Source organism: Pecten maximus, chromosome 3, assembly GCF_902652985.1.
Source record: "Pecten maximus chromosome 3, xPecMax1.1, whole genome shotgun sequence".
Lineage (NCBI taxonomy): Eukaryota > Metazoa > Mollusca > Bivalvia > Pectinida > Pectinidae > Pecten > Pecten maximus.
This window is the reverse complement of record NC_047017.1, coordinates 27386558-27410760: the sequence shown is the minus strand read 5'-3', so window position 1 is coordinate 27410760 and position 24203 is coordinate 27386558. Positions and strand designations below refer to the sequence as shown.

The 24203-nt window shown below is 39.0% G+C and overlaps 1 protein-coding gene across 1 annotated transcript in view; it reads right to left on the bottom strand.

Moving 5' to 3' along the window:
• The window catches only part of LOC117322692 (ATP-dependent RNA helicase TDRD9-like), a 39041-nt gene extending 17496 nt beyond the window's left edge, over positions 1-21545 (bottom strand). Inside the window, exons 1-22 of the mRNA XM_033877631.1 lie at positions 21294-21545; positions 20149-20236; positions 19520-19699; positions 19085-19306; positions 17418-17540; positions 16065-16304; positions 15364-15467; positions 15150-15205; positions 14577-14637; positions 14153-14237; positions 13957-14014; positions 12525-12629; positions 12187-12284; positions 11725-11856; positions 11217-11379; positions 9122-9249; positions 8593-8694; positions 3028-3147; positions 2738-2845; positions 2228-2331; positions 1858-1935; positions 1052-1165 (exon numbers count right to left, since the gene is read on the bottom strand). Coding sequence (XP_033733522.1) covers positions 1052-1165; positions 1858-1935; positions 2228-2331; positions 2738-2845; positions 3028-3147; positions 8593-8694; positions 9122-9249; positions 11217-11379; positions 11725-11856; positions 12187-12284; positions 12525-12629; positions 13957-14014; positions 14153-14237; positions 14577-14637; positions 15150-15205; positions 15364-15467; positions 16065-16304; positions 17418-17540; positions 19085-19306; positions 19520-19699; positions 20149-20236; positions 21294-21478 — 2654 coding nt within the window. The 5' untranslated portion in view covers positions 21479-21545. The remainder of the gene's footprint in view (positions 1-1051; positions 1166-1857; positions 1936-2227; positions 2332-2737; positions 2846-3027; positions 3148-8592; positions 8695-9121; positions 9250-11216; positions 11380-11724; positions 11857-12186; positions 12285-12524; positions 12630-13956; positions 14015-14152; positions 14238-14576; positions 14638-15149; positions 15206-15363; positions 15468-16064; positions 16305-17417; positions 17541-19084; positions 19307-19519; positions 19700-20148; positions 20237-21293) is intronic.
• Positions 21546-24203: the final 2658 nt, after the last annotated feature.

Here is a 24203-nt window from a genome sequence, read left to right as displayed (position 1 = left end):
GCTAAAGGTATAATCTTTACAGTACGATTACAGACAGTAAGGTCACTAGCTAAAGGTCAAATCTTCACAGTAGGATTACAGACAGTAAGGTCACACTAGCTAAAGGTCAAATCTTTACAGTAGGATTACAGACAGTAAGGTCACACTAGCTAAAGGTCAAATCTTCACAGTAGGATTACAGACAGTTATGTCACACTAGCTAAAGGTCAAATCTTTACAGTAGGATTACAGACAGTAAGGTCACAATAGCTAAAGGTCAAATCTTCATAGTAGGATTACAGAAAGTAAGGTCACACTAGCTAAAGGTCAAATCTTCACAGTACAATTACAGACAGTAAAGTTAGACAATCTGAAGGTCAAATCTTTACAGGTTAACATAATATATATTTGACTGTTAGGTAACACACTAGTTTGTCACGTAGTTACAGGTCAAATCTTTACAGTACGAATACAGACAGTAAGGTCACACAAGCTAAAGGTCAAATCTTCACAGTACAATTACAGACAGTAAGGTCACACTAGCTAAAGGTCACAAATCTTCACAGTACAATTACAGACAGTAAGGTCACACTAGCTAAAGGCAAATCTTCACAGTACGATTACAGACAGTAACGTCACACAAGCTAAAGGTCAAATCTTCACAGTACAATTACAGACAGTAAGGTCACACTAGCTAAAGGTCAAATCTTCACAGTACAATTACAGACAGTAAAGTTAGACAATCTGAAGGTCAAATCTTTACAGGTTAACATAATATATATTTGACTGTTAGGTAACACACTAGTTTGTCACGTAGTTACAGGATAACACTGTGGTGTGCTTTGAAACCTGTGACAGCATATCATGCTCAATAATGACAATAAATCTCAATATGTGACATTGAAATCATTGTAAATTGCAAGCAATTTCCAAGCACAAATCTTATCCTCGGTCTAATTTATCAAAGCTAAAGCCAATATATTTACCTCATGTAAGAGAGTTTGTCAGAAATCAGCCTGAGTTACTTCAATCTTAAACAAATTAAGATGTAAAGTTGTGAGAAAAGAAATACCTGTTTGTACGTAAGCAACCCCGTCGTGGTGCCTTTGCTAATTCCTGCTGCTCAACAAGACTGTACGCTTCCTCTCTTGACAACAGCTGGATCTCCAGTGGTAGGCGAAGTTGTCTGTAACACACCAACGAACAATAACAGACAATTTAACAGCAAAAAGCCCAATGCAAGTCAAGCATCCTCATATGGAACACATTTGATTGTTAGCTATTTTGCTACATAACTCAAAGTGACCTTGACCATGGATCAATGACCCCGAAAAATCAATAGGGTTTAATTTTGTCCTTTACTGAAGGAGAACAAGTAGGCCATATCAAATTATTCTCCATGGCACAGTTTTCTCCCAATGGTTCGGACATGCGCTACAAGGAACATACTTGTTAAATAAATCATATGACCTTAATTTTGACCCTGAGAATGATAATATGATAAATCCTTTCTTTAAAGGAAACATGTTTAGCGGAGTTTATCTTCCATGTTCTAGTTTTCTTTAAATCAGGCTACAATGTTCTTCACAAACTCATTTGGTGTTATGTATATGGCCCAAAGTGACCTACGAACTTTGAACTCAATAATCAAAGAAGTACATCCTTTCAACAATGGTAAAGGTAAGTTTTGTACTCTATGACAACTTTTTTCTGAAGCATTTTGAAATGCCTTACATGGACGATGTGACCGATACTATCCCCTTGTAGTGAGGAGATAACACTATCTCTGTGTTGAGCCTGAACAGGTTAAAACAGACATAAACCATCTGAGATTTCAATTTGACAGAAGTAACATGGATGTAACATAAGACAACACACCTGAGTTTAACAGCGGAATACACCCCAGGATGGACCTTCCCTCTGTACTCTGGTTTCCACTGGAAACTGATGTAGGCCCTGAAAAGATAATGTTTTTAATATATTCAAAACAAAGTCTCTGACTTTGCAATGTTACATAAGGTAATTCATGAATAGGAAACTACATGTATACACATTACATACAGGTACTTTACACAGAGGTTATCTATAAAAATACACATTACAATAAGGCACTTTACACAGAGGTTATCTATAAAAATACACACATTACAATCAGGCACTTTATCTACAGAAAACTACACACATTACATATAGGTAATCTAAAAACTGTACACACAAACATTGTAAGGACAATATATCCATGTCTTACTTTGTCTCCTCGAAAAAGGCAGTAGGTCTGTAGCCTATGTCCCTGAAGTGGTCCTCTACTGCAGTCTTGTAAAGACTTCCCTGATTGGCTGGCAAACCTTTCACCTACAACCAATAAAATATTGGTTAGGTCTGGTGATAAACTGCAGGTACTATTGCACTTCAAAGGGTAGATGACCTGTGTTGAAGTGGGTTCATGACCTGACAAAATGTACCATGACAGTGTTAAAGGGGTCATGACCTGACATGACTGAACGTACCATGACTGTTGAAAGGGGTCATGATCTGATACAACAGAACGTACCATGACGGTGTTGAAGGTCATGACCTGACATGAGAACATACCATGATTGTGTTGAAGAGGTCATGACCTGACATCAGAACATACCATGATTGTGTTGAAAGTCATGACCTGACATGAGAACATACCATGTCTGTTGAAGGGGTCATGACCTGACATGAGAACATACCATGTCTGTTGAAGGGGTCATGACCTGACATCAGAACATACCATGATTGTGTTGAAGGGGTCATGACCTGACATGATCCGATGTGACTCCTGTTCATCGATTGGTTCCTTGATGAAGTAGTTGGGGTAGAAAGCACCTGCCATGATCACCTAAAACACCAAAATACATAATTCACATGTTGTCACAAACTCTGATTGGTTCTGTTTATTATACTAGTTTATCTGTCGAATACTTTAGTATGAACATTGGAACAAGGAAAATGAGAGACATTTGCATTAATAACAGATTTCATTTCTAATGACCATCCTGAAACCAAGTGCATGTGTCATACCTTAAGGAGAAGCCTCTCCTGGTCTTCGGTAAACTTGTGTTTGTAGTTTGGAGTCTGCCTTGGCTTCTCGATGTTTAAGTTACTCAGCCTAGACTCAAGTTCCTTCACTAGTTCCTGGACCTGTTGGCAATTAATGACTTTTGTTCAGGTTCACAAAAATATTACTAATTACTAATAGGTTATTTAGCTTTCAAATTTGTTTTTTGTATTTCATTCTCTATAGAGTGCCTTCTCTCTTTCAAACAAAAATGGTAACAATATTGTCAGTGTGTGGCGATACCTACCCAGAATACCGGGTGACATTGTCAGTGTGAGGAGATACCTACCCAGAATACAGGGTGACATTGTCAGTGTGTGGCGATACCTACCTAGAATACAGGGTGACATTGTCAGTGTATGGCGATACCTACCTAGAATACAGGGTGACATTGTCAGTGTGTGGCGATACCTACCCAGAATACAGGGTGACATTGTCAGTGTGTGGAGATACCTACCCAGAATACAGGGTGACATTGTCAGTGTGTGGCGATACCTACCCAGAATACAGGGTGACATTGTCAGTGTGTGGCAATACCTACCCAGAATACAGGGTGACATTGTCCGAGTGTGGAGATACCTACCTAAAATATCAGGTGACATTGTCAGTGTGTGGTGATACCTACCCAGAATACAAGGTGACATTGTCCGAGTGTGGAGATACCTACCCAGAATACAGGGTGACATTGTCCGAGTGTGGAGATACCTACCTAAAATATCAGGTGACATTGTCAGTGTGTGGTGATACCTACCCAGAATACAAGGTGACATTGTCCGAGTGTGGAGATACCTACCCAGAATACAGGGTGACATTGTCAGTGTATGGTGATACCTACCCAGAATACATGGTGACATTGTCAGTGTGTGGCGATACCTACCCCGAATACAGGGTGACATTGTCAGTGTTTGGTGATACCTACCCAGAATACAAGGTGACATTGTCCGAGTGTGGAGATACCTACCCAGAATACAGGGTGACATTGTCAGTGTGTGGTGATACCTATCCAGAATACAGGGTGACATTGTCAGTGTGTGGCGATACCTACCCAGAATACAGGGTGACATTGTCAGTGTATGGCGATACCTACCCAGAATACAGGGTGACATTGTCAGTGTGTGGCGATACCTACCCAGAATACAGGGTGACATTGTCAGTGTGTGGGGATACCTACCCAGAATACAGGGTGACATTGTCAGTGTGTGGAGATACCTACCCAGAATACAGGGTGACATTGTCAGTGTGTGGAGATACCTACCCAGAATACAGGGTGACATTGTCAGTGTGAGGAGATACCTACCCAGAATACAGGGTGACATTGTCAGTGTGTGGAGATACCTACCCAGAATACAGGGTGACATTGTCAGTGTGGTGATACCTACCCAGAATATCAGGTGACATTGTCAGTGTGTGGTGATACCTACCCAGAATACAGGGTGACATTGTCAGTGTGGTGATACCTACCCAGAATATCAGGTGACATTGTCAGTGTGTGGAGATACCTACCCAGAATACTGGGTGACATTGTCAGTGTGTGGAGATACCTACCCAGAATACAGAGTGACATTGTCAGTGTGTGGAGATACCTACCCAGAATACAGGGTGACATTGTCAGTGTGTGGCGATACCTACCCAGAATATCAGGTGACATTGTCAGTGTGTGGAGATACCTACCCAGAATACAGGGTGACATTGTCAGTGTGTGGCGATACCTACCCAGAATATCAGGTGACATTGTCAGTGTGTGGAAATACCTACCCAGAATACAGGGTGACATTGTCAGTGTGGTGATACCTACCCAGAATATCAGGTGACATTGTCAGTGTGTGGAGATACCTACCCAGAATACAGGGTGACATTGTCAGTGTGTGGCGATACCTACCTAGAATACAGGGTGACATTGTCAGTGTGTGGCGATACCTACCCAGAATACTGGGTGACATTGTCAGTGTGTGGAGATACCTACCCAGAATATCAGGTGACATTGTCAGTGCGTGGTGATACCTACCCAGAATACAGGGTGACATTGTCAGTGTGTGGCGATACCTACCCAGAATATCGGGTGATAGTGTCAGTGTGTGACAATACCTACCCAGAATATCGGGTGACATTGTCAGTGTGTGGTGATACCTACCCAGAATACAGGGTGACATTGTCAGTGTGTGGTGATACCTACCCAGAATACAAGGTGACATTGTCCGAGTGTGGAGATACCTACCCAGAATACAGGGTGACATTGTCAGTGTATGGTGATACCTACCCAGAATACATGGTGACATTGTCAGTGTGTGGCGATACCTACCCCGAATACAGGGTGACATTGTCAGTGTTTGGTGATACCTACCCAGAATACAAGGTGACATTGTCCGAGTGTGGAGATACCTACCCAGAATACAGGGTGACATTGTCAGTGTGTGGTGATACCTATCCAGAATACAGGGTGACATTGTCAGTGTGTGGCGATACCTACCCAGAATACAGGGTGACATTGTCAGTGTATGGCGATACCTACCCAGAATACAGGGTGACATTGTCAGTGTGTGGCGATACCTACCCAGAATACAGGGTGACATTGTCAGTGTGTGGGGATACCTACCCAGAATACAGGGTGACATTGTCAGTGTGTGGAGATACCTACCCAGAATACAGGGTGACATTGTCAGTGTGTGGAGATACCTACCCAGAATACAGGGTGACATTGTCAGTGTGAGGAGATACCTACCCAGAATACAGGGTGACATTGTCAGTGTGTGGAGATACCTACCCAGAATACAGGGTGACATTGTCAGTGTGTGGAGATACCTACCCAGAATACAGGGTGACATTGTCAGTGTGGTGATACCTACCCAGAATATCAGGTGACATTGTCAGTGTGTGGTGATACCTACCCAGAATACAGGGTGACATTGTCAGTGTGGTGATACCTACCCAGAATATCAGGTGACATTGTCAGTGTGTGGAGATACCTACCCAGAATACTGGGTGACATTGTCAGTGTGTGGAGATACCTACCCAGAATACAGAGTGACATTGTCAGTGTGTGGAGATACCTACCCAGAATACAGGGTGACATTGTCAGTGTGTGGCGATACCTACCCAGAATATCAGGTGACATTGTCAGTGTGTGGAGATACCTACCCAGAATACAGGGTGACATTGTCAGTGTGTGGCGATACCTACCCAGAATATCAGGTGACATTGTCAGTGTGTGGAAATACCTACCCAGAATACAGGGTGACATTGTCAGTGTGGTGATACCTACCCAGAATATCAGGTGACATTGTCAGTGTGTGGAGATACCTACCCAGAATACAGGGTGACATTGTCAGTGTGTGGCGATACCTACCTAGAATACAGGGTGACATTGTCAGTGTGTGGCGATACCTACCCAGAATACTGGGTGACATTGTCAGTGTGTGGAGATACCTACCCAGAATATCAGGTGACATTGTCAGTGCGTGGTGATACCTACCCAGAATACAGGGTGACATTGTCAGTGTGTGGCGATACCTACCCAGAATATCGGGTGATAGTGTCAGTGTGTGACAATACCTACCCAGAATATCGGGTGACATTGTCAGTGTGTGGTGATACCTACCCAGAATACAGGGTGACATTGTCAGTGTGTGGCGATACCTACCCAGAATACTGGGTGACATTGTCAGTGTGTGGAGATACCTACCCAGAATATCAGGTGACATTGTCAGTGCGTGGTGATACCTACCCAGAATACAGGGTGACATTGTCAGTGTGTGGCGATACCTACCCAGAATATCAGGTGACATTGTCAGTGTGTGGTGATACCTACCCAGAATACAGGGTGACATTGTCAGTGTGTGGCGATACCTACCCAGAATACAGGGTAACATTGTCAGTGTGTGGCGATACCTACCCAGAATATCGGGCGATAGTGTCAGTGTGTGACAATACCTACCCAGAATATCGGGTGACATTGTCAGTGTATGGCGATACCTACCCAGAATACACGGTGACATTGTCAGTGTGTGGCGATACCTACCCAGAATATCAGGTGACATTGTCAGTGTGTGGCGATACCTACCCAGAATACAGGGTGACATTGTCAGTGTGTGGCGATACCTACCCAGAATACACGGTGACATTGTCAGTGTGTGGCGATACCTACCCAGAATACAGGGTGACATTGTCAGTGTGTGGCGATACCTACCCAGAATATCAGGTGACATTGTCAGTGTGTGGTGATACCTACCCAGAATACAGGGTGACATTGTCAGTGTGTGGCGATACCTACCCAAAATATCGGGCGATACTGTCAGATGTGTGGAGATACCTACCCAGAATACAGGGTGACATTGTCAGTGTGTGGCGATACCTACCCAGAATACAGGGTAACATTGTCAGTGTGTGGCGATACCTACCCAGAATATCGGGTGATAGTGTCAGTGTGTGACAATACCTACCCAGAATATCGGGTGACATTGTCAGTGTGTGGCGATACCTACCCAGAATACAGGGTAACATTGTCAGTGTGTGGTGATACCTACCCAGAATACAGGGTGACATTGTCAGTGTGTGGCGATACCTACCCAGAATACCGGGTAACATTGTCAGTGTGTGGCGATACCTACCCAGAATATCGGGTGATAGTGTCAGTGTGTGACAATACCTACCCAGAATATCGGGTGACATTGTCAGTGTGTGGCGATACCTACCCAGAATACACGGTGACATTGTCAGTGTGTGGCGATACCTACGCAGAATACAGGGTGACATTGTCAGTGTGTGGCGATACCTACCCAGAATACAGGGTGACATTGTCAGTGTGTGGAGATACCTACCCAGAATACAGGGTGACATTGTCAGTGTGTGGAGATACCTACCCAGAATACTGGGTGACATTGTCAGTGTGAGGTGATACCTACCCAGAATACAGGGTGACATTGTCAGTGTGTGGCGATACCTACCCAGAATACAGGGTGACATTGTCAGTGTGAGGAGATACCTACCCAGAATACAGGGTGACATTGTCAGTGTGTGGAGATACCTACCTCGAATATCGGGTGACATTGTCAGTGTGTGGAGATACCTACCCAGAATACAGGGTGACATTGTCAGTGTGTGGAGATACCTACCCAGAATACAGGGTGACATTGTCAGTGTGAGGAGATACCTACCCAGAATACAGGGTAACATTGTCAGTGTGTGGCAATACCTACCCAGAATACAGGGTAACATTGTCAGTGTGTGGCGATACCTACCCAGAATATCGGGTGACATTGTCAGTGTGTGGTGATACCTACCCAGAATATCAGGTGACATTGTCAGTGTGTGGAGATACCTACCCAGAATACAGGGTGACATTGTCAGTGTGAGGAGATACCTACCCAGAATACAGGGTAACATTGTCAGAGTGTGGAGATACCTACCCAGAATACAGGGTGACATTGTCAGTGTGTGGCAATACCTACCCAGAATACAGGGTGACATTGTCAGTGTGAGGAGATACCTACCCAGAATACAGGGTGACATTGTCAGTGTGTGGCGATACCTACCTCATACAAACGTTTGATCTGGAGGAAGTGCATCCTTCCCCATGACATTTCCTTCTGACTGCGTCGTTTGAAATCGCCCAACATCTTTCTCTTCTCCCATTCCTGTCATAACAAATATCTGGACTTTAATTCAAGATAAACAAGATAGGTGTTGTTATTATAGTAAGTAAGGGTTTATTGCCATTATACAATACTGGGTACCAATAACTAGAATACAACGAGGTCAGCAAGGGTGTGGCTGAGTGCCTGACAGTGCATTTCCCTTGTAAACACCTAGCAGAAGCAACGATTTTGGATTTAGGAATATGGGGAAAAATTATATGAAATTTCCATATGTTTACCTTCCGATGCAGCCTTATATAATGTATTTTTGAACTTATATTCCCAGTTCTATTTAAGATAACAGCAGTCTATGAAATTTCTGAGATAATGGAAATGAAAGTTTTGATGAATGAATAGACAAGTGGACAGACACCATGATTTACTACAGGACATCCACATATCCATACGGGTTCGTAATAATACTTACCCTATAGGCATTAAGGATGGCGATACAGTCACTGCTAGAGCCAGCAGCCCACTCATGTTTGTGTCTATAAGCCTCAAGGTGTTTCTTGTACGGACTGGCAAACACAGACTTCAGTGACAGTGCTGCCGCTGTAAAAGTAAATCATGTCAGTTTTAGTGTCTCTAAAGGATCAGAAAATTGGTACATTTGATCAAATATTCGGATTTATTTAAACCATGGCACCAATACAGTGTAACATCAAATGATACAAAGATGATGACAACGACAGTGAAACCTGACTATTAAGACCACCTGGGGGTCCGGGTCAAAGTAGTCTTAATAGCGAGGTGGTCTCAATACCGAGGTGGACCAAATTGAGCTAGACCATCAGGAACCGTAACTCTTAATTGACTGAACTCAGGTGCAAGTTGTATAGATTTGGCTAAATACATGCCATAGTCTTAACTTTAAATAAAAACAATTGTTTATTTCTTACAATTTAATTAATAATAATCTTCATTTAATAAATAATATTTCTATATAATTTGGACTTGTTTTGCCGATCCCAAACTGTTCAGCAAGTTGTCGCTGGCTACGACCATTGTAATCCGAAGGGTTCTGATGTTAATATTGCCTTTCAAGATCTGCCTACATAGTAAGATCGTCAGAAAATTCGGACTACGACCATTGCTACATCAAATCAGTTAAACTTTCTTTTTTAGTGATAACACGTTACGTTTACGTGGTGTGGCCATCATGAGCGAAAATAGAAATGAAATTAGAAAGAATAGCATAATTCTACTGAAATATTTGAAACCAAACATGTTTATGTACTACAGACCCTATTCGGCATTGATACAAAAACATCGAGATCGCTGTAAACACTTGCGCTTGACCAGAAAAAAATCAAATGTTACGATGTTTGTTTTACTCACCTGTATGTAATCGGGTCTTAAAACGACCAACAGCCACAAATCAATTATTTTAATACCATAATTAATAAACAAATGTATGGTTATTACAATTTTCAAGCCCAGATAGATAATCTGATCACTTGTGTATATAATCCATCACAGCGCCACCCAGGAAGGGCGATCACCCGTAACGGTAAACAAAGGACTACAAACCAAAACCCGGCACATGCTTGCTTGTTACGAACAATGAAAGACTGGATGTTTATTTTACCTTCCGGTCAGTGCGAAGATTTCAAAGAGATTAATAGCCATTCTACTCACCTGCCGATACACTGGTCAGTAAACAAAAGATCGCTAATTACGTATACACACGCCAATGGCTAGTTTGACACACATTACCGTAAGCTGTTCACGGCTCGCTACACACCAGGTAAATTTTTAGACACGACCAACTGGTCGTAATTGTGGGGGTAATTAACGTTAATTAGTGGTCATTGGGACTGCCCAAGGTGGTCGTAATACGGAATAACGGGGTGGTCGTAATAGTGAAGCGATCAATACAAAGATATATAGAGAAAAAATCGGGACTGAAAAAAAGTGCCCGTAATAGCGGGGTGGTCGTAATTTTGAGGTGGTCGTAAGGTGAGGTTTCACTGTAATCAAATAATGTCAGTTAATCTCGACTAATATCGTCAGTTTATCTGGACTAAAATTGTTATTGTTAATTCATTTGGAATATTAATCTTGACTAATATTGTTAGTTTATCAGGGCCAATATTGTCAATCAATCTCGACTAATATTGTCAGTTTATCCTGTGATCTTTGGTTTACTGTATAAGACAGTGTTCTGTTTGACAAGTTTACCTATAATGTACCCTGCTATCTTTGGTTTACTGTATAAGACAGTGTTCTGTTTGACAAGTTTACCTATAACGTACCCTGCTATCTTTGGTTTACTGATGCAGTATAAGGTAGTATTCTGTCTGACAAGTTAACCTATAATGTACCCTGCTATCTTTGGTTAATGTATGAGACAGTTTTCTGTTTCACAAGTTTACATGTACCTATAACGTACCCTGCTATCTTTGGTTTACTGATGCAGTATAAGGTAGTATTCTGTCTTACAAGTTAACCAAAAACGTACCCTGCTATCTTTGGTTTACTGATGCAGTATAAGGTAGTATTCTGTCCGACAAGTTTACCTATTATAAGGCAGTCCTCCAGTAACCCGAACACATGACCCAGGATAAGGAGCTTGCCAAGCCGGACATCCACAGGAACATCAGCCAACACACGCCCTACAAAGGTCAGGTCTCCATCATGGCGACTGCCTTTCTCATAGGTCGGGGTACTCAGCGCTCCTACCTGTGAATGAACTCAGTCTTTTATACAAACAAATCTAACAACAAACAAGAGGCCAATGGGCCTTATTAGTCACCTCATGGGCCTTATTAGTCACCTGAGTTCTGAAGTTAACAGATAAATAAAGTGACCTAAAGGTAATATCATTACAGAAAATGTGCTTCTAGTGGAGAAAATTTAATTGGAGGTAAAATGAATAATATATCTCCGAAATCAAATAAGGATCACCACATCAACATTTGTTTTGTAACCTGTAACAGTGAACAATTTATTATAATATAATTTCAAGTGAGCTATACAGGTCCTCTGGGACTCCTCTACATAGTGATTTAGTACATAAGAACAGACCTCCTTTAGTAGTAGAATGGTTTTCTCTATGTCATCCAGGTTGGGTGGTGACAGGGCTAGGGCCAAGATGGCTTTCGGTTCTCCAAGGTCAAACACCTTGACGTTGAGTATGACACGGTCCAGAGGACAACGCTGCAACACATCAGTCAAGACTTGAGTAAAATATTAACTTGTGTATACACACTCTGGAAGGCAGTACTGTTACAATATGAGGAATTCATCAAGTGTGGAATTTGATAAAACATTCAATCTTATATTTCACAGCAGACAGTTTCCCTGCATGCTGCCTTAAGAATCAGATCTATATAAATTCCTCAGTACACTTCCTATTAACAGGACCAAGGTTTAAGACAGCATGAGGTGCTGTCATATCTCATCAGGATGTTTTTTTTATATTTGTTATTATGGTACATGTATGTCTAAATGGTCCATTTCACTAATAAATCACAGATGTGTGCATACCTGCATTTCTGGAATGCCAAAGTCTTGTATGAAATGTTCCCAGAAATATCGCGTGATCATTCTGTAGACTCTTCCATTTGACACTCGACCAGCTCGACCTGTAACAATATATAAACATTCTTACCTACAACCAACAACATACCAACTACAATGTTCTGCCTAAGCAGAGATCTTCTACCTCTGTGCAGGAAGATAGTCATTAAAACAAGAAAGTATCAAGCAGTAAACAAATTAAATAAAGATTGTAAAGAAGATCTGAGAAATTGAAATCACTTCCAGTTTTGTTTGTGCTCGAAAACCTACAACCATGTAACTATGGTAACTATTTCAGTTCCTACCTTTCCTTTGGTTACAGTTAGCACGGGAAGCCCACTCCACCTGTAGACTTGTATAGTTGGTATCTGTATCTGCCACAAGGTTCTTAGTCAGGCAGAAGTCAATCACTACAACAGAATGGTTCCAATTAACAATGGACAGTGTTAAACTACCAGTAGTAGGTTCTTCATTAGTAATACAGTATATCTACTAAATACTGAAATTTATATCCAAGTACACACTCACCATATTTGATATCCAGTACAAACACAGTTACCATATCTGATATCCAGTACATACACACTCACCATATTTCATATCCAGTACATACACACTCATCATATTTCATATCCAGTTCATACACACTCACCATATTTCATATCCAGTACATACACACTCACCATATATGATATCCAGTACATACACAGTTACCATATATGATATCCAGTACATACACAGTTACCATATATGATATCCAGTACGTACACACTCACCATATTTGATATCCAGTACATACACAACTACCAAATTTGATATCCAGTACATACACACTCACCATATTTGATATCCAGTATGTACACACTCACCATATTTGATATCCAGTACATACACAGTTACCATATATGATATCCAGTACGTACACACTCACCATATTTGATATCCAGTATGTACACACTCACCATATTTGATATCCAGTAAGTACACACTCACCATATTTGAAATCCAGTATGTACACACTCACCATATTTGATATCCAGTATGTACACACTCACCATATTTGATATCCAGTACATTCACACTTACCATATTTGATATCCAGTATGTACACACTTACCATATTTGATATCCAGTACATTCACACTTACCATATATGATATCCAGTACATACACACTTACCATATTTGATATCCAGTACATTCACACTTACCATATATGATATCCAGTACATACACACTTACCATATATGATATCCAGTACATACACAGTTACCATATATGATATCCAGTACGTACACACTCACCATATTTGATATCCAGTATGTACACACTCACCATATTTGATATCCAGTAAGTACACACTCACCATATTTGAAATCCAGTATGTACACACTCACCATATTTGATATCCAGTATGTACACACTCACCATATTTGATATCCAGTACATTCACACTTACCATATTTGATATCCAGTATGTACACACTTACCATATTTGATATCCAGTACATTCACACTTACCATATATGATATCCAGTACATACACACTTACCATATTTGATATCCAGTACATTCACACTTACCATATATGATATCCAGTATGTACACACTCACCATGTTTGATATCCAGTACATTCACACTTACCATATATGATATCCAGTATGTACACACTCACCATGTTTGATATCCAGTACATTCACACTTACCATATATGATATCCAGTATATACACACTTACCATATTTGATATCCGGTACAGTAATGGAACTTTCTGCAATATTTGTAGACAAAATAATCTGAAAACAACAAACAAATACATTTATATATCAGCACTAACATTCTGCAGCACTTGATAACAATTCAAATTTGTCAAGACATTCAGCTCCAGGTCAAACTTATGTAGGCCACAGATTAAAGTAGTGGGGAAGTCATACCTTTCTCTCTCCTGTTCCTGGCATCTCAAACACTTTTGACTGTTCCTCCAGTGTGATGGATGAATGTAACGGAAGGATTTTCAAGCTGAAACATCAGTCACATGTAATACATCAATATTACTGTTAAGATCGTTTTGGGTGAGAATATTAATTCAATGTCTCTGTAATACTTTTGTATACATAATGTACTTATTGATATCATATGACATATTAATAGGAATACAGTGTTCAAGTGCACTTAAAAGTAGAAACATACTTGTGAAGCTCTCTAAAAATCCTATTAATTGGTAATTAACATTGACCTTTGACGTATAATGCAGACTTACTTATCTATGATCAGTTTCATAACCTTGTAGATTCTGACTTACTTTACTGAGGAAAAATTGATTTCAATATAAAGACTGCTGTACATAAATAACTGTACATACTTGTGTTTTGGCATCTGTCCTGGAGACTTGTATCCATAAACTCTATTTCCGCTTGACCTTAATGAAAGACAATTATTCTAGAGCATTTAACAGCTGAACTGTCATGCAATTATATACATGTACATGCAATAGATAGGATCTCAAATCTCTAAAATGACATTCAATTAAATTGAGGAACCTGGCCACTGGCAATTACCCGATTAGTTCCACTACACTCAGACTCTCAACATTATACACCTTTACCCTCAAAGACAATGACATTTGTTAAGAACACACAACTTAAACAATGGTTCATCACAGGAACCACTGAAACAAAGGAAAGAGTCATGATTCAAAGCGAAGATACAAGACAGTACACATCTACAACATAACAATAGAAAGTTAACTTAACCTAACTATAAACATTAATCCTGTAATTATGATGTTTACTGTTTGATACTTTAGGAACTTTCTCCAGCACAGCTTCACTTTGTACATACACAAAGAAAATCTAACTTTCAAGTTTTTATAGTCCATCAACAGTTTTACAACGCAACAAGACTTGCTGTTATTTAGTGTTAAGATTTTACCTGGCAGGAAAACTAGCACAGTTCCTCTGAAGTTAGCAAAACCTGTGGGGGATATTCTGAAAAAAACACAAAGAATTACTTTCAGCTATTTTCAGATATCACCTAACACTTGACAGTATACATATTGACACATGCAGAAAACTTTAATGTAGACTGAAATAAACTACTTATCATAATCTAATATAATGACAGTATTCTAAGATGAAGTAATTACCCTTGGTCCTTGGCTTCCAGACTATCAAACTCTTGTATAAGTCTAACAGCCATAGTGTAAGCCTCTAAGGAGATGGCAGGTGATCCTTCGTCCAGTGGGGGCACCTGTCACAATTTTATAAACCCAGATTAATTAAAAGCATCATATATTGTATCATAGGACTACGGGTAAACTTGTTTTATATCATCAAACAATGTTTCCTCATACAGCATATAGTCTAACATTTAATCATTTAACTGTTTCCAGTTGGCATTCATAAGCCCATGAAAGCCAACTGAAAGCAGTTCAATGCTTATATTTATCACACGTAATTTTGATTTCCATTTCTCTATTTATTAGTGGAATTTGAATTGTCCACCTTTATTGTCCACGAGTCCTGTCAACCACCTTCCTGTGTTCTACTGCTTAAAAAAGGAGTGCATGGAACAATAGACTACACAGTACATAACAAGAATAATCAATGTAATACTTATATCTAATAATATAAACACAAGGATAATACAGAATCATATCTATTCAAAGACTGATAAAGGAAATTATATCTAATCAGAGACAGATAAACAAAATCAAACCTCGTTAAAAACAAATCAACATAATCATATCTAGTCAGAGAAAGATAAACAGAATCATATCTACTCAGAGACATATAAACAGAATCATAATTATCTAGTCAATGACAGTGACGTAAGTTGTTGTTTTACCTCTCCTAAAACAGACAGGTCCTCTGTGTAATATTCCGATACTGCAAAGATTTTTCCTTCCACGCTGATGACAGGGGCAGGTTCAAGTTTTCGCCCTAGAGGGAGTGCGAAGTAGCTGGCAAACACTTCTGAGTCAATGGTGGCAGACATCAGCACAACCTTGACATGCGGAGAGTTTGTTCTTAGGAGCTTACGGACAACCAACAGACTGAAATCTGTGTCCTGGTCTCGTTCGTGGACCTGCACAGAAAAACCAAGCTTCAAATTACAATGTCCAATGGTAAAATAAGATTTATTCTGATATAATTCCTGTAAGCAAGGCTTCACATTCAGGACACTTACACACATGACACACCTGTTGATGAAATGCCTAACTTATCCCATCATTTCTTCTGAATGCCTATTTCCTGCATGTTGAACTTATGCTTTAGTTTATTCATGAATGACTACTTTTTGTCAACCTCTCAAGAGACCTGTGCTATAATTACAATGAATGAAGATTTATTTTCTATTTCTCATACTTTATTAGCAACCTCATCCAGGATAGTGTAAGTAAGCTATAGCATGTTTTTGAGCTATCTCATCCAGGATTACATGGGTAAGCTGTAGCATGTTTTTGTTTCACATTCTACGGTATGAGCTACCTCATCCAGTATACCACAAGTTAACTGTAGCATGTTTTCTACAGTATTAATGTGGTAAACTGTAGCATGTTTTCTACAGTATTAATGTGGTAAACTTTAGCATGTTTTCTACAGTATTAATGTGGTAAACTGTAGCATGTTTTCTATAGTATTAATGTGGTAAACTGTAGCATGTTTTCTACAGTATTAATGTGGTAAACTGTAGCATGTTTTCTACAGTATTAATGTGGTAAACTGTAGCATGTTTTCTACAGTATTAATGTGGTAAACTGTAGCATGTTTTCTACAGTATTAATGTGGTAAACTGTAGCATGTTTTCTACAGTATTAATGTGGTAAACTGTAGCATGTTTTCTACAGTATTAATGTGGTAAACTGTAACATGTTTTCTACAGTATTAATGTGGTAAACTGTAGCATGTTTTCTATAGTATTAATGTGGTGAACTGTAGCATGTTTTCTATAGTATTAATGTGGTAAACTGTAGCATGTTTTCTATAGTATTAATGTGGTAAACTGTAGCATGTTTTCTATAGTATTAATGTGGTAAACTGTAGCATGTTTTCTATAGTATTAATGTGGTAAACTGTAGCATGTTTTCTATAGTATTAATGTGGTAAACTGTAGCATGTTTTCTACAGTATTAATGTGGTAAACTTTAGCATGTTTTCTACAGTATTAATGTATAAACACAAACTGAGCAGTACCTACCTCGTCCAGGATAACATGAGTAAACTGTAACATGTTTTTGGTGTTGATTAGTTTTTGAAGCAACACTCCTGTAGTTACATAAGTCAGTCTTGTGTCATCTGATATTGTCCTGTCCATGCCAACCTAAAATATTCAAATTGAAATTGTCAGAATCATGCTAAGTTTCATGTTTCCAAGATACAGTGGAACTTCGTTAACTCGAACTCGGAAAACTCGAATACCCCGCTTAACTCGAAGTACCTCGTCGGTCCCGGCTGAATTCTCTCTTTATCTTAGTAAAGAAAACTCAGAAAACTCGAACTTGGAAAACTCGAAAAACTCGGATAATACGAAGTGAAAATTTGGTCCCAACAATAAAAATCCTATTTGAAATGATCGAATAACTCGAAGCATAATTTTTGTGTCCAACAACGATCGGTGATAAACACCGACATTTTTTAACAGCTAAATTTCGTTTGTAATACTGAATATATCGGCACTACTAACCTACATGCTATTATAAGTGTTTCATTTTATAAAAGAAATTGTCGGTTGAATCTTATAATAACAACTCTTGGTGATAAAAAGTACTGCTTTACTTACATCAGGTAATTTCCTAAGGCGGTCGCCGATATTAGTACACACGATAGTCAACAACTCATCTACCCGCTCGCTCAAGCGGAACTAATCTCTGACACACCGGTAGATCTACCCGGCTGATGTTTTTACAGGTGTAGAAATGAAACGGTCATCGGCGCGGCGCCTATTAAATCTTTAAACTGCTGAAACAATAGCGTAATTACTGCCGATGTGTTCAGAGTACGACTGTAACGGTCAGCGCTGTCTATTAAATCGCAGCCCAACTTCCGGTGCTAATACACATGGAAATGGCGTGGTTATCAATAAAAAGTAAGTAGGCCGATCAAACAGTATTTTATATGTCCAATAAAAGGTAATGGTTCTGTTACGTTTTGCATGCAACCTGTGTTAAACTTAAATGGTTATTTGATTTGACATGAATAACTTGTTATTTTGTCGAATTCCGTTTTATCGTTATTCCTTTTGCAAACCTAACTTGCACATCAGATCGTTATTGAAGTGACTAAGTGAAAGAAACTTTATCATGATTGTATATCGGCAAAACTACACCAAATTATAAATGACATAACGAAACATTACATATATATTTACATGTATTGACCAGTCTTCACACTAAACTGATGAGCGACAGAGCGAAGTTATAATGATTATATAATGTTGACAAATATTGACCAAACTTTTCACCAAAAATGATAACTCGCTTAATTCGAACACTCGGATAACTCGAAGTTTTTTTCGTGATCCCGTCGACTTCGAGTTAATGAAGTTCCACTGTACTTTATTGAAGATACATGCATGCCTGATGTTTATACATTTTTGTATATCATAGGGATTTTTTTACATAAAAATAAAATACAATGTATTGCATTTATATTCTTTTCTGTGCTTGGTTTTTTTTTTCATAATGAATAAAAATACAAAGTTATCAATTGACTTTTGTTCACACTTCTATGAAATAAGAATTCATAACCCTGGACCTACTTTTTCGCTGTCAACATCTGCAAAAGATAGACTATAAATCCATTTTTATTAGAAACTCTATCTTATAGTAGTACAAGTCTTTATTACATGTTTCCTGACTAAATCACCTGGTATCCACACACAGTGCCCAGCTGCCAATCCCGCTCACTACACACACGACGAGCAATACTAATAGCAGCGATCCTCCTTGGCTGGGTGACTATGATGTTACAGTATTTGTTCATGGAGGCATAGTGGTCAAGTATGTACTGAGGCACCTGTGTTGTCTTCCCTGACCCAGTCGACCCCTGCACCACGGTCACTTGGTTACACTCAATAGTGGAGATCACCTTCAAACATTGAATAGATATAGTATATACAAGAACGTATATATTAACATTAAAAGCATATAACAAGAAATACATACCAGTACTTTCACAGGTTTCACTGATACATGTACAAACTTCTGTGGTAGGCACTTACATCTAACATAAATCAGCTTCGTTAAATCTCAATGTTCATTGTTCTAATGTTTTTACCAAAATTTCTATGAATCAGCCTACCTGCTGGTGATGTCTGGTAATGGGCAGCTTCTTGTCGTAAGTGTGCTGAAACTTGTAGTTCTGGTACACATCTACAGCATTAGATGGAATGAGGTCGTCCGGCATAGCCACAGCGCTTGTACAAATGCTGTCAAGGTCAATCTCTGACATCCGCTCAGCTGCATCGTTGACTCCATGTTGCTGATAATAAGAGTATCAACTTTAACTTCACTACATATATTAGATATATAGTTGTGTAGGATGGAATTTTTAATAATGATCAACAAGAGGCCCAAGGTTCTCATAGTCATCATGCTGGTTTGTTTTAATTCATCACCTTGTCATGTTGTCAAAGGAATAGGTCAAACTCTATTAATTATATATAATGTCTTAATGTCTGTAAACACTATCAGGCTATCAGCACACACACTGCCTAGGTCTTTCAGCTGGCTACAGAAGTAAACAGTACCACAACCAACAGATTTCAATTTATTGATTTTATGATAAAGACAGAAAAAATAAAAGCTCATAGTATTTACAGTTAGACAGTATAATTCATGTAAAAGATTCTCAAATACTACTATCTAAACAAATTACATGTTATCACTTCATCAATGTGTTGATTTAAAGTAAACATGACTAGGACTAACCTGGGGTTGATTTGCCTCAAAAAGGTGCTGCTGCTCCTCCTCCAAATATGAAGCAGCATAATCTCGTTGGGTTTCGTCTCGTGGACCCCTGTAAAAAATTTTGTTAAATAACTTAGCATATGTTTTGTGTATTGATCAATTAATGAACCAACAGACACCAGTTAATTTTAATGAGAATATCTTGTTTTGAATTGATTTTGTTTTGAATTGATATCATTGTACCTATCACTTTTTCTATATTCAGTTTCAGATGCTGGCATTCGATCTTCAGAAATAATGTTGCATATATATATACTTGGTACCTGGATTAAATACTGACTGGGAATTAAGTACCTCAGTTTAAGACAATGGATCAGTGACAATCATACCATCTGATTTTAATGCAGAAATTGAGCTGTGATCAAGCTTTTTATGATTTGTGTACATGTAGAACCAGGATCTTTTCAATGCACTATAGTTTGTATCAATTTCTTGGAGTGTCAACATACTGCAAGTAGGACGTATAAGATTTTGTTGAATTTCATGCTTTACACTTAGTAGTTTGCCCTCATATCTATAAAGGCCATCTCTCATAAAGAGATGTTGAAAATATGTTTGATGTCGGGAGTGACCTATGGACTACTGGATTTGGGTTTTAGTATTTTGTGGGGTTTATTTCCTTCACCAGCTTTTGAAGTTATTTTGAAAAGCTTTCACATATTTTTTGTTGCTACTGATGTTATCCTATTTCGTTTTTTAATAGGAATCTGACGTGATATATAACTCTTGCTTTGTGTAAGCAAACTTTTATATAACTCTACCAGGACACTGTTTTGGAACGATATATCTGGCAAGACTGGAGATCTTACGACTCGGGCATATTTGGTGCAGTGTGTTGTCATTCCTGGGGAGGAGTTCAATGATTTGGGTAAGGTCTGGTTGATCTAGGTTTTAGTATTTTATTTCGCCATTCCCATCCTGAGTAGATGAAGTTCCTAGGCTAATAATAATGATATGGGCATTTGACTTGTTTTAACTCAATATTCCTGTTTTCATCGTCTTTCGGTTATAAACTGAATACTGCTAAATATTGAGATATAATACCAAGTATCTTGATCCTCACAAATACTTTACCAAATGGTCATGGTACGAAATTTCTAATTCACCTGTTATATGAAGGGATGTATTGCTCTTCGTTCACCACACGTGGTTTTTGTGTGACAGTGTCAAAGTCGGGGGTTCCTCCTGATTTGCTTTTGGAAAAAGTGTGTACATCTTTGTATGCTTTTTTCCCAATTTTAAACCACTCGTCGGCTGTGTCGAGCGATATTTCGCTTACAAGACGATTCATGATAGTTTTGAGTCCTGTACAAAACTCGTCGGAAAAAATCAAAACATTGCTATCGCCATTTTCCTGATGTTCGGTAGTCTTCGGAACTTAACGCCAAACCAATGCTTTAGGCACATCTCTGACGGTTACCAGCTCAACAGTGAATTGCAAAATGAAAGTACTTCAGAGGGGATTTTTCTATGTAAAATCCGTGATATATTTGGGACGTGTTCTACTTTCCTTCACTCTCCATATTAAACAAATAATAAAGAAAACAGCTTTGATATTAATATTCAAACGGTGCGAGGCTGTACTAAGCAGTTCACAATGTGGAGTGAAAATGGCGGGAAATTCGGAAATTCCTGGTTTCGAACTGCATATTTGGTGTGAGACACAGTTTTTATCTATTAAATTGTTCACTAGGCATACTCATTTTATTTCAAAAAAATGATTTACATATAAAAAAAAAAGGTTTCCTGATATAAAAAAAAAAAATCCCATATCAAAAATTGATTAGAATAATATATATCTATTCTTTATATGAAAATAGATACTAAGCCTAGATCTATATTTTTATATATTACAAATAATTTTGATGTCAAGACCTTGTTTTTTTTGTAGCAAAAATTATCATAATTACATTTTCATATCAAGATTTTTTAAAATAAAAAACCCGAATTCTTGATATCAAGAAATCTATTTTTATTTTACTGTTTATAGTAAAACTACGTTTATAAATTTCCGATGGAAAGGAAGATATTTTGAATTAATGTTAAATATCGCATATTTTCTTATCTAAGGAAATTAATTTTTGATATCAAATTTGGATTCATAAAAATCTAACAAAAAATGAATTCCTTGTATTTCTTGATACATGTAGATAATCTACCAGGAATTTAAAAAGAAGTTAATAAATAGTCAAACATCGCCTCTTAATTTTGACACCGGTAAGAGCAGAATGTGGCATCAAAACATGATTTGATAGGAAAAAGAAGAATGTTTATTTTTAAGATCGATATTTACACTTGGTTGTTACTTCATGTATCTAAGGTTCTGTGTTAATGGGGAGGGTGTTAATGGGGAGGGAAGCTTTGAAGGGTTCTGATATTTTGTGTTAAGAAAAAGGGCAGGTTTGAGGAATTTTATTGTTTAATCGACTATTTTCTGTACTGTGTTCGACAGGGACTTGAGAAATAGCACATTTTCAGACGTTATGTTTTTGTTGTTTTTTTTTTTTGGGGGGGGGGGGGGGGCTAGATTAAAATTCGGTAAAAATGACTCCCGGTATATAATTAAAACCGGGGGAGTAATTTTACCGAATTTTAATCTAGCCCCCCAAAACGTCCCTGTGCTGTGTTCTGCTGTAACACAATTCATGTTGATATAAGGAAAGTATTGTTAGAGGTAAAAGTTTGTTTGTTTGTTGGTTTTTTCCCCATTGAATTGGTATATTGTCTAAATAACTATTTTTGCCTCGAGAATTTTTATATACACGTATATTATTCTGATTGCATGGAGGAAATTGAGTAATTGTATATAGCCAAATTCTGTGCGTTTTTATGACGTCCACACTATCAGGATGACACTCTGGCATATAGAAACATTCTAGACCACCCTGACCACACACCCACTTGGATTTATACCCTGTCCTCGCTGGGGCTCGAACTAGAGACCTCTCGCTCTCAGTGCGGACATTACCCTGTCCTTAGCTCGTAAGGTGGCCTATACACGTTTAAACTACCATCCTTCTTCACCATCCTAACTACCTTCGAGGTCACTTCCCACACAACATCCTAACTACCTACCAGGTCACTCTCCACACACCATCCTAACTACCTACCAGGTCACTCTCCATACACCATCCTAACTACCTACCAGGTCACTCTCCACACACCATCCTAACTACCTACCAGGTCACTCTCCACACACCATCCTAACTACCTACCAGGTCACTCTCCACACACCATCCTAACTACCTACGAGGTCACTCCCCACACACCATCCTAACTACCTACCAGGTCACTCTCCACACACCATCCTAACTACCTACCAGGTCACTCTCCACACACCATCCTAACTACCTACCAGGTCACTCTCCACACACCATCCTAACTACCTACCAGGTCACTCTCCACACACCATCCTAACTACCTACCAGGTCACTCTCCACACACCATCCTAACTACCTACCAGGTCACTCTCCACACACCATCCTAACTACCTACCAGGTCACTCTCCACACATCCATCCTAACTACCTACCAGGTCACTCTCCACACACCATCCTAACTACCTACCAGGTCACTCTCCACACACCATCCTAACTACCTACCAGGTCACTCTCCACACACCATCCTAACTACCTACCAGGTCACTCTCCACACACCATCCTAACTACCTACAGGTCACTCTCCACACACCTTCCTAACTACCAGGTCACTCTCCAATCCTAAAATACTACATCACTCCCACACCCATCTAACTACCTAAAGTCACTTTAACACACTAAATCGCCCAGACACCATCCTAAACTATTCTGCACTCTAACACATAACACGTACCAGGTCACTCTACAAAATAATAAAACACTCTACCATCCTAACTACTACAGGTACCTCTCTCACACATCCTAACACCCTGACCATCTCACACACCATCCTAATACTACCGGGTCACTCTCACACCATCAACTACAACATCTCTCTCCAACCATACTACTACCAGTCACTCTCCCACACCATCCTAAA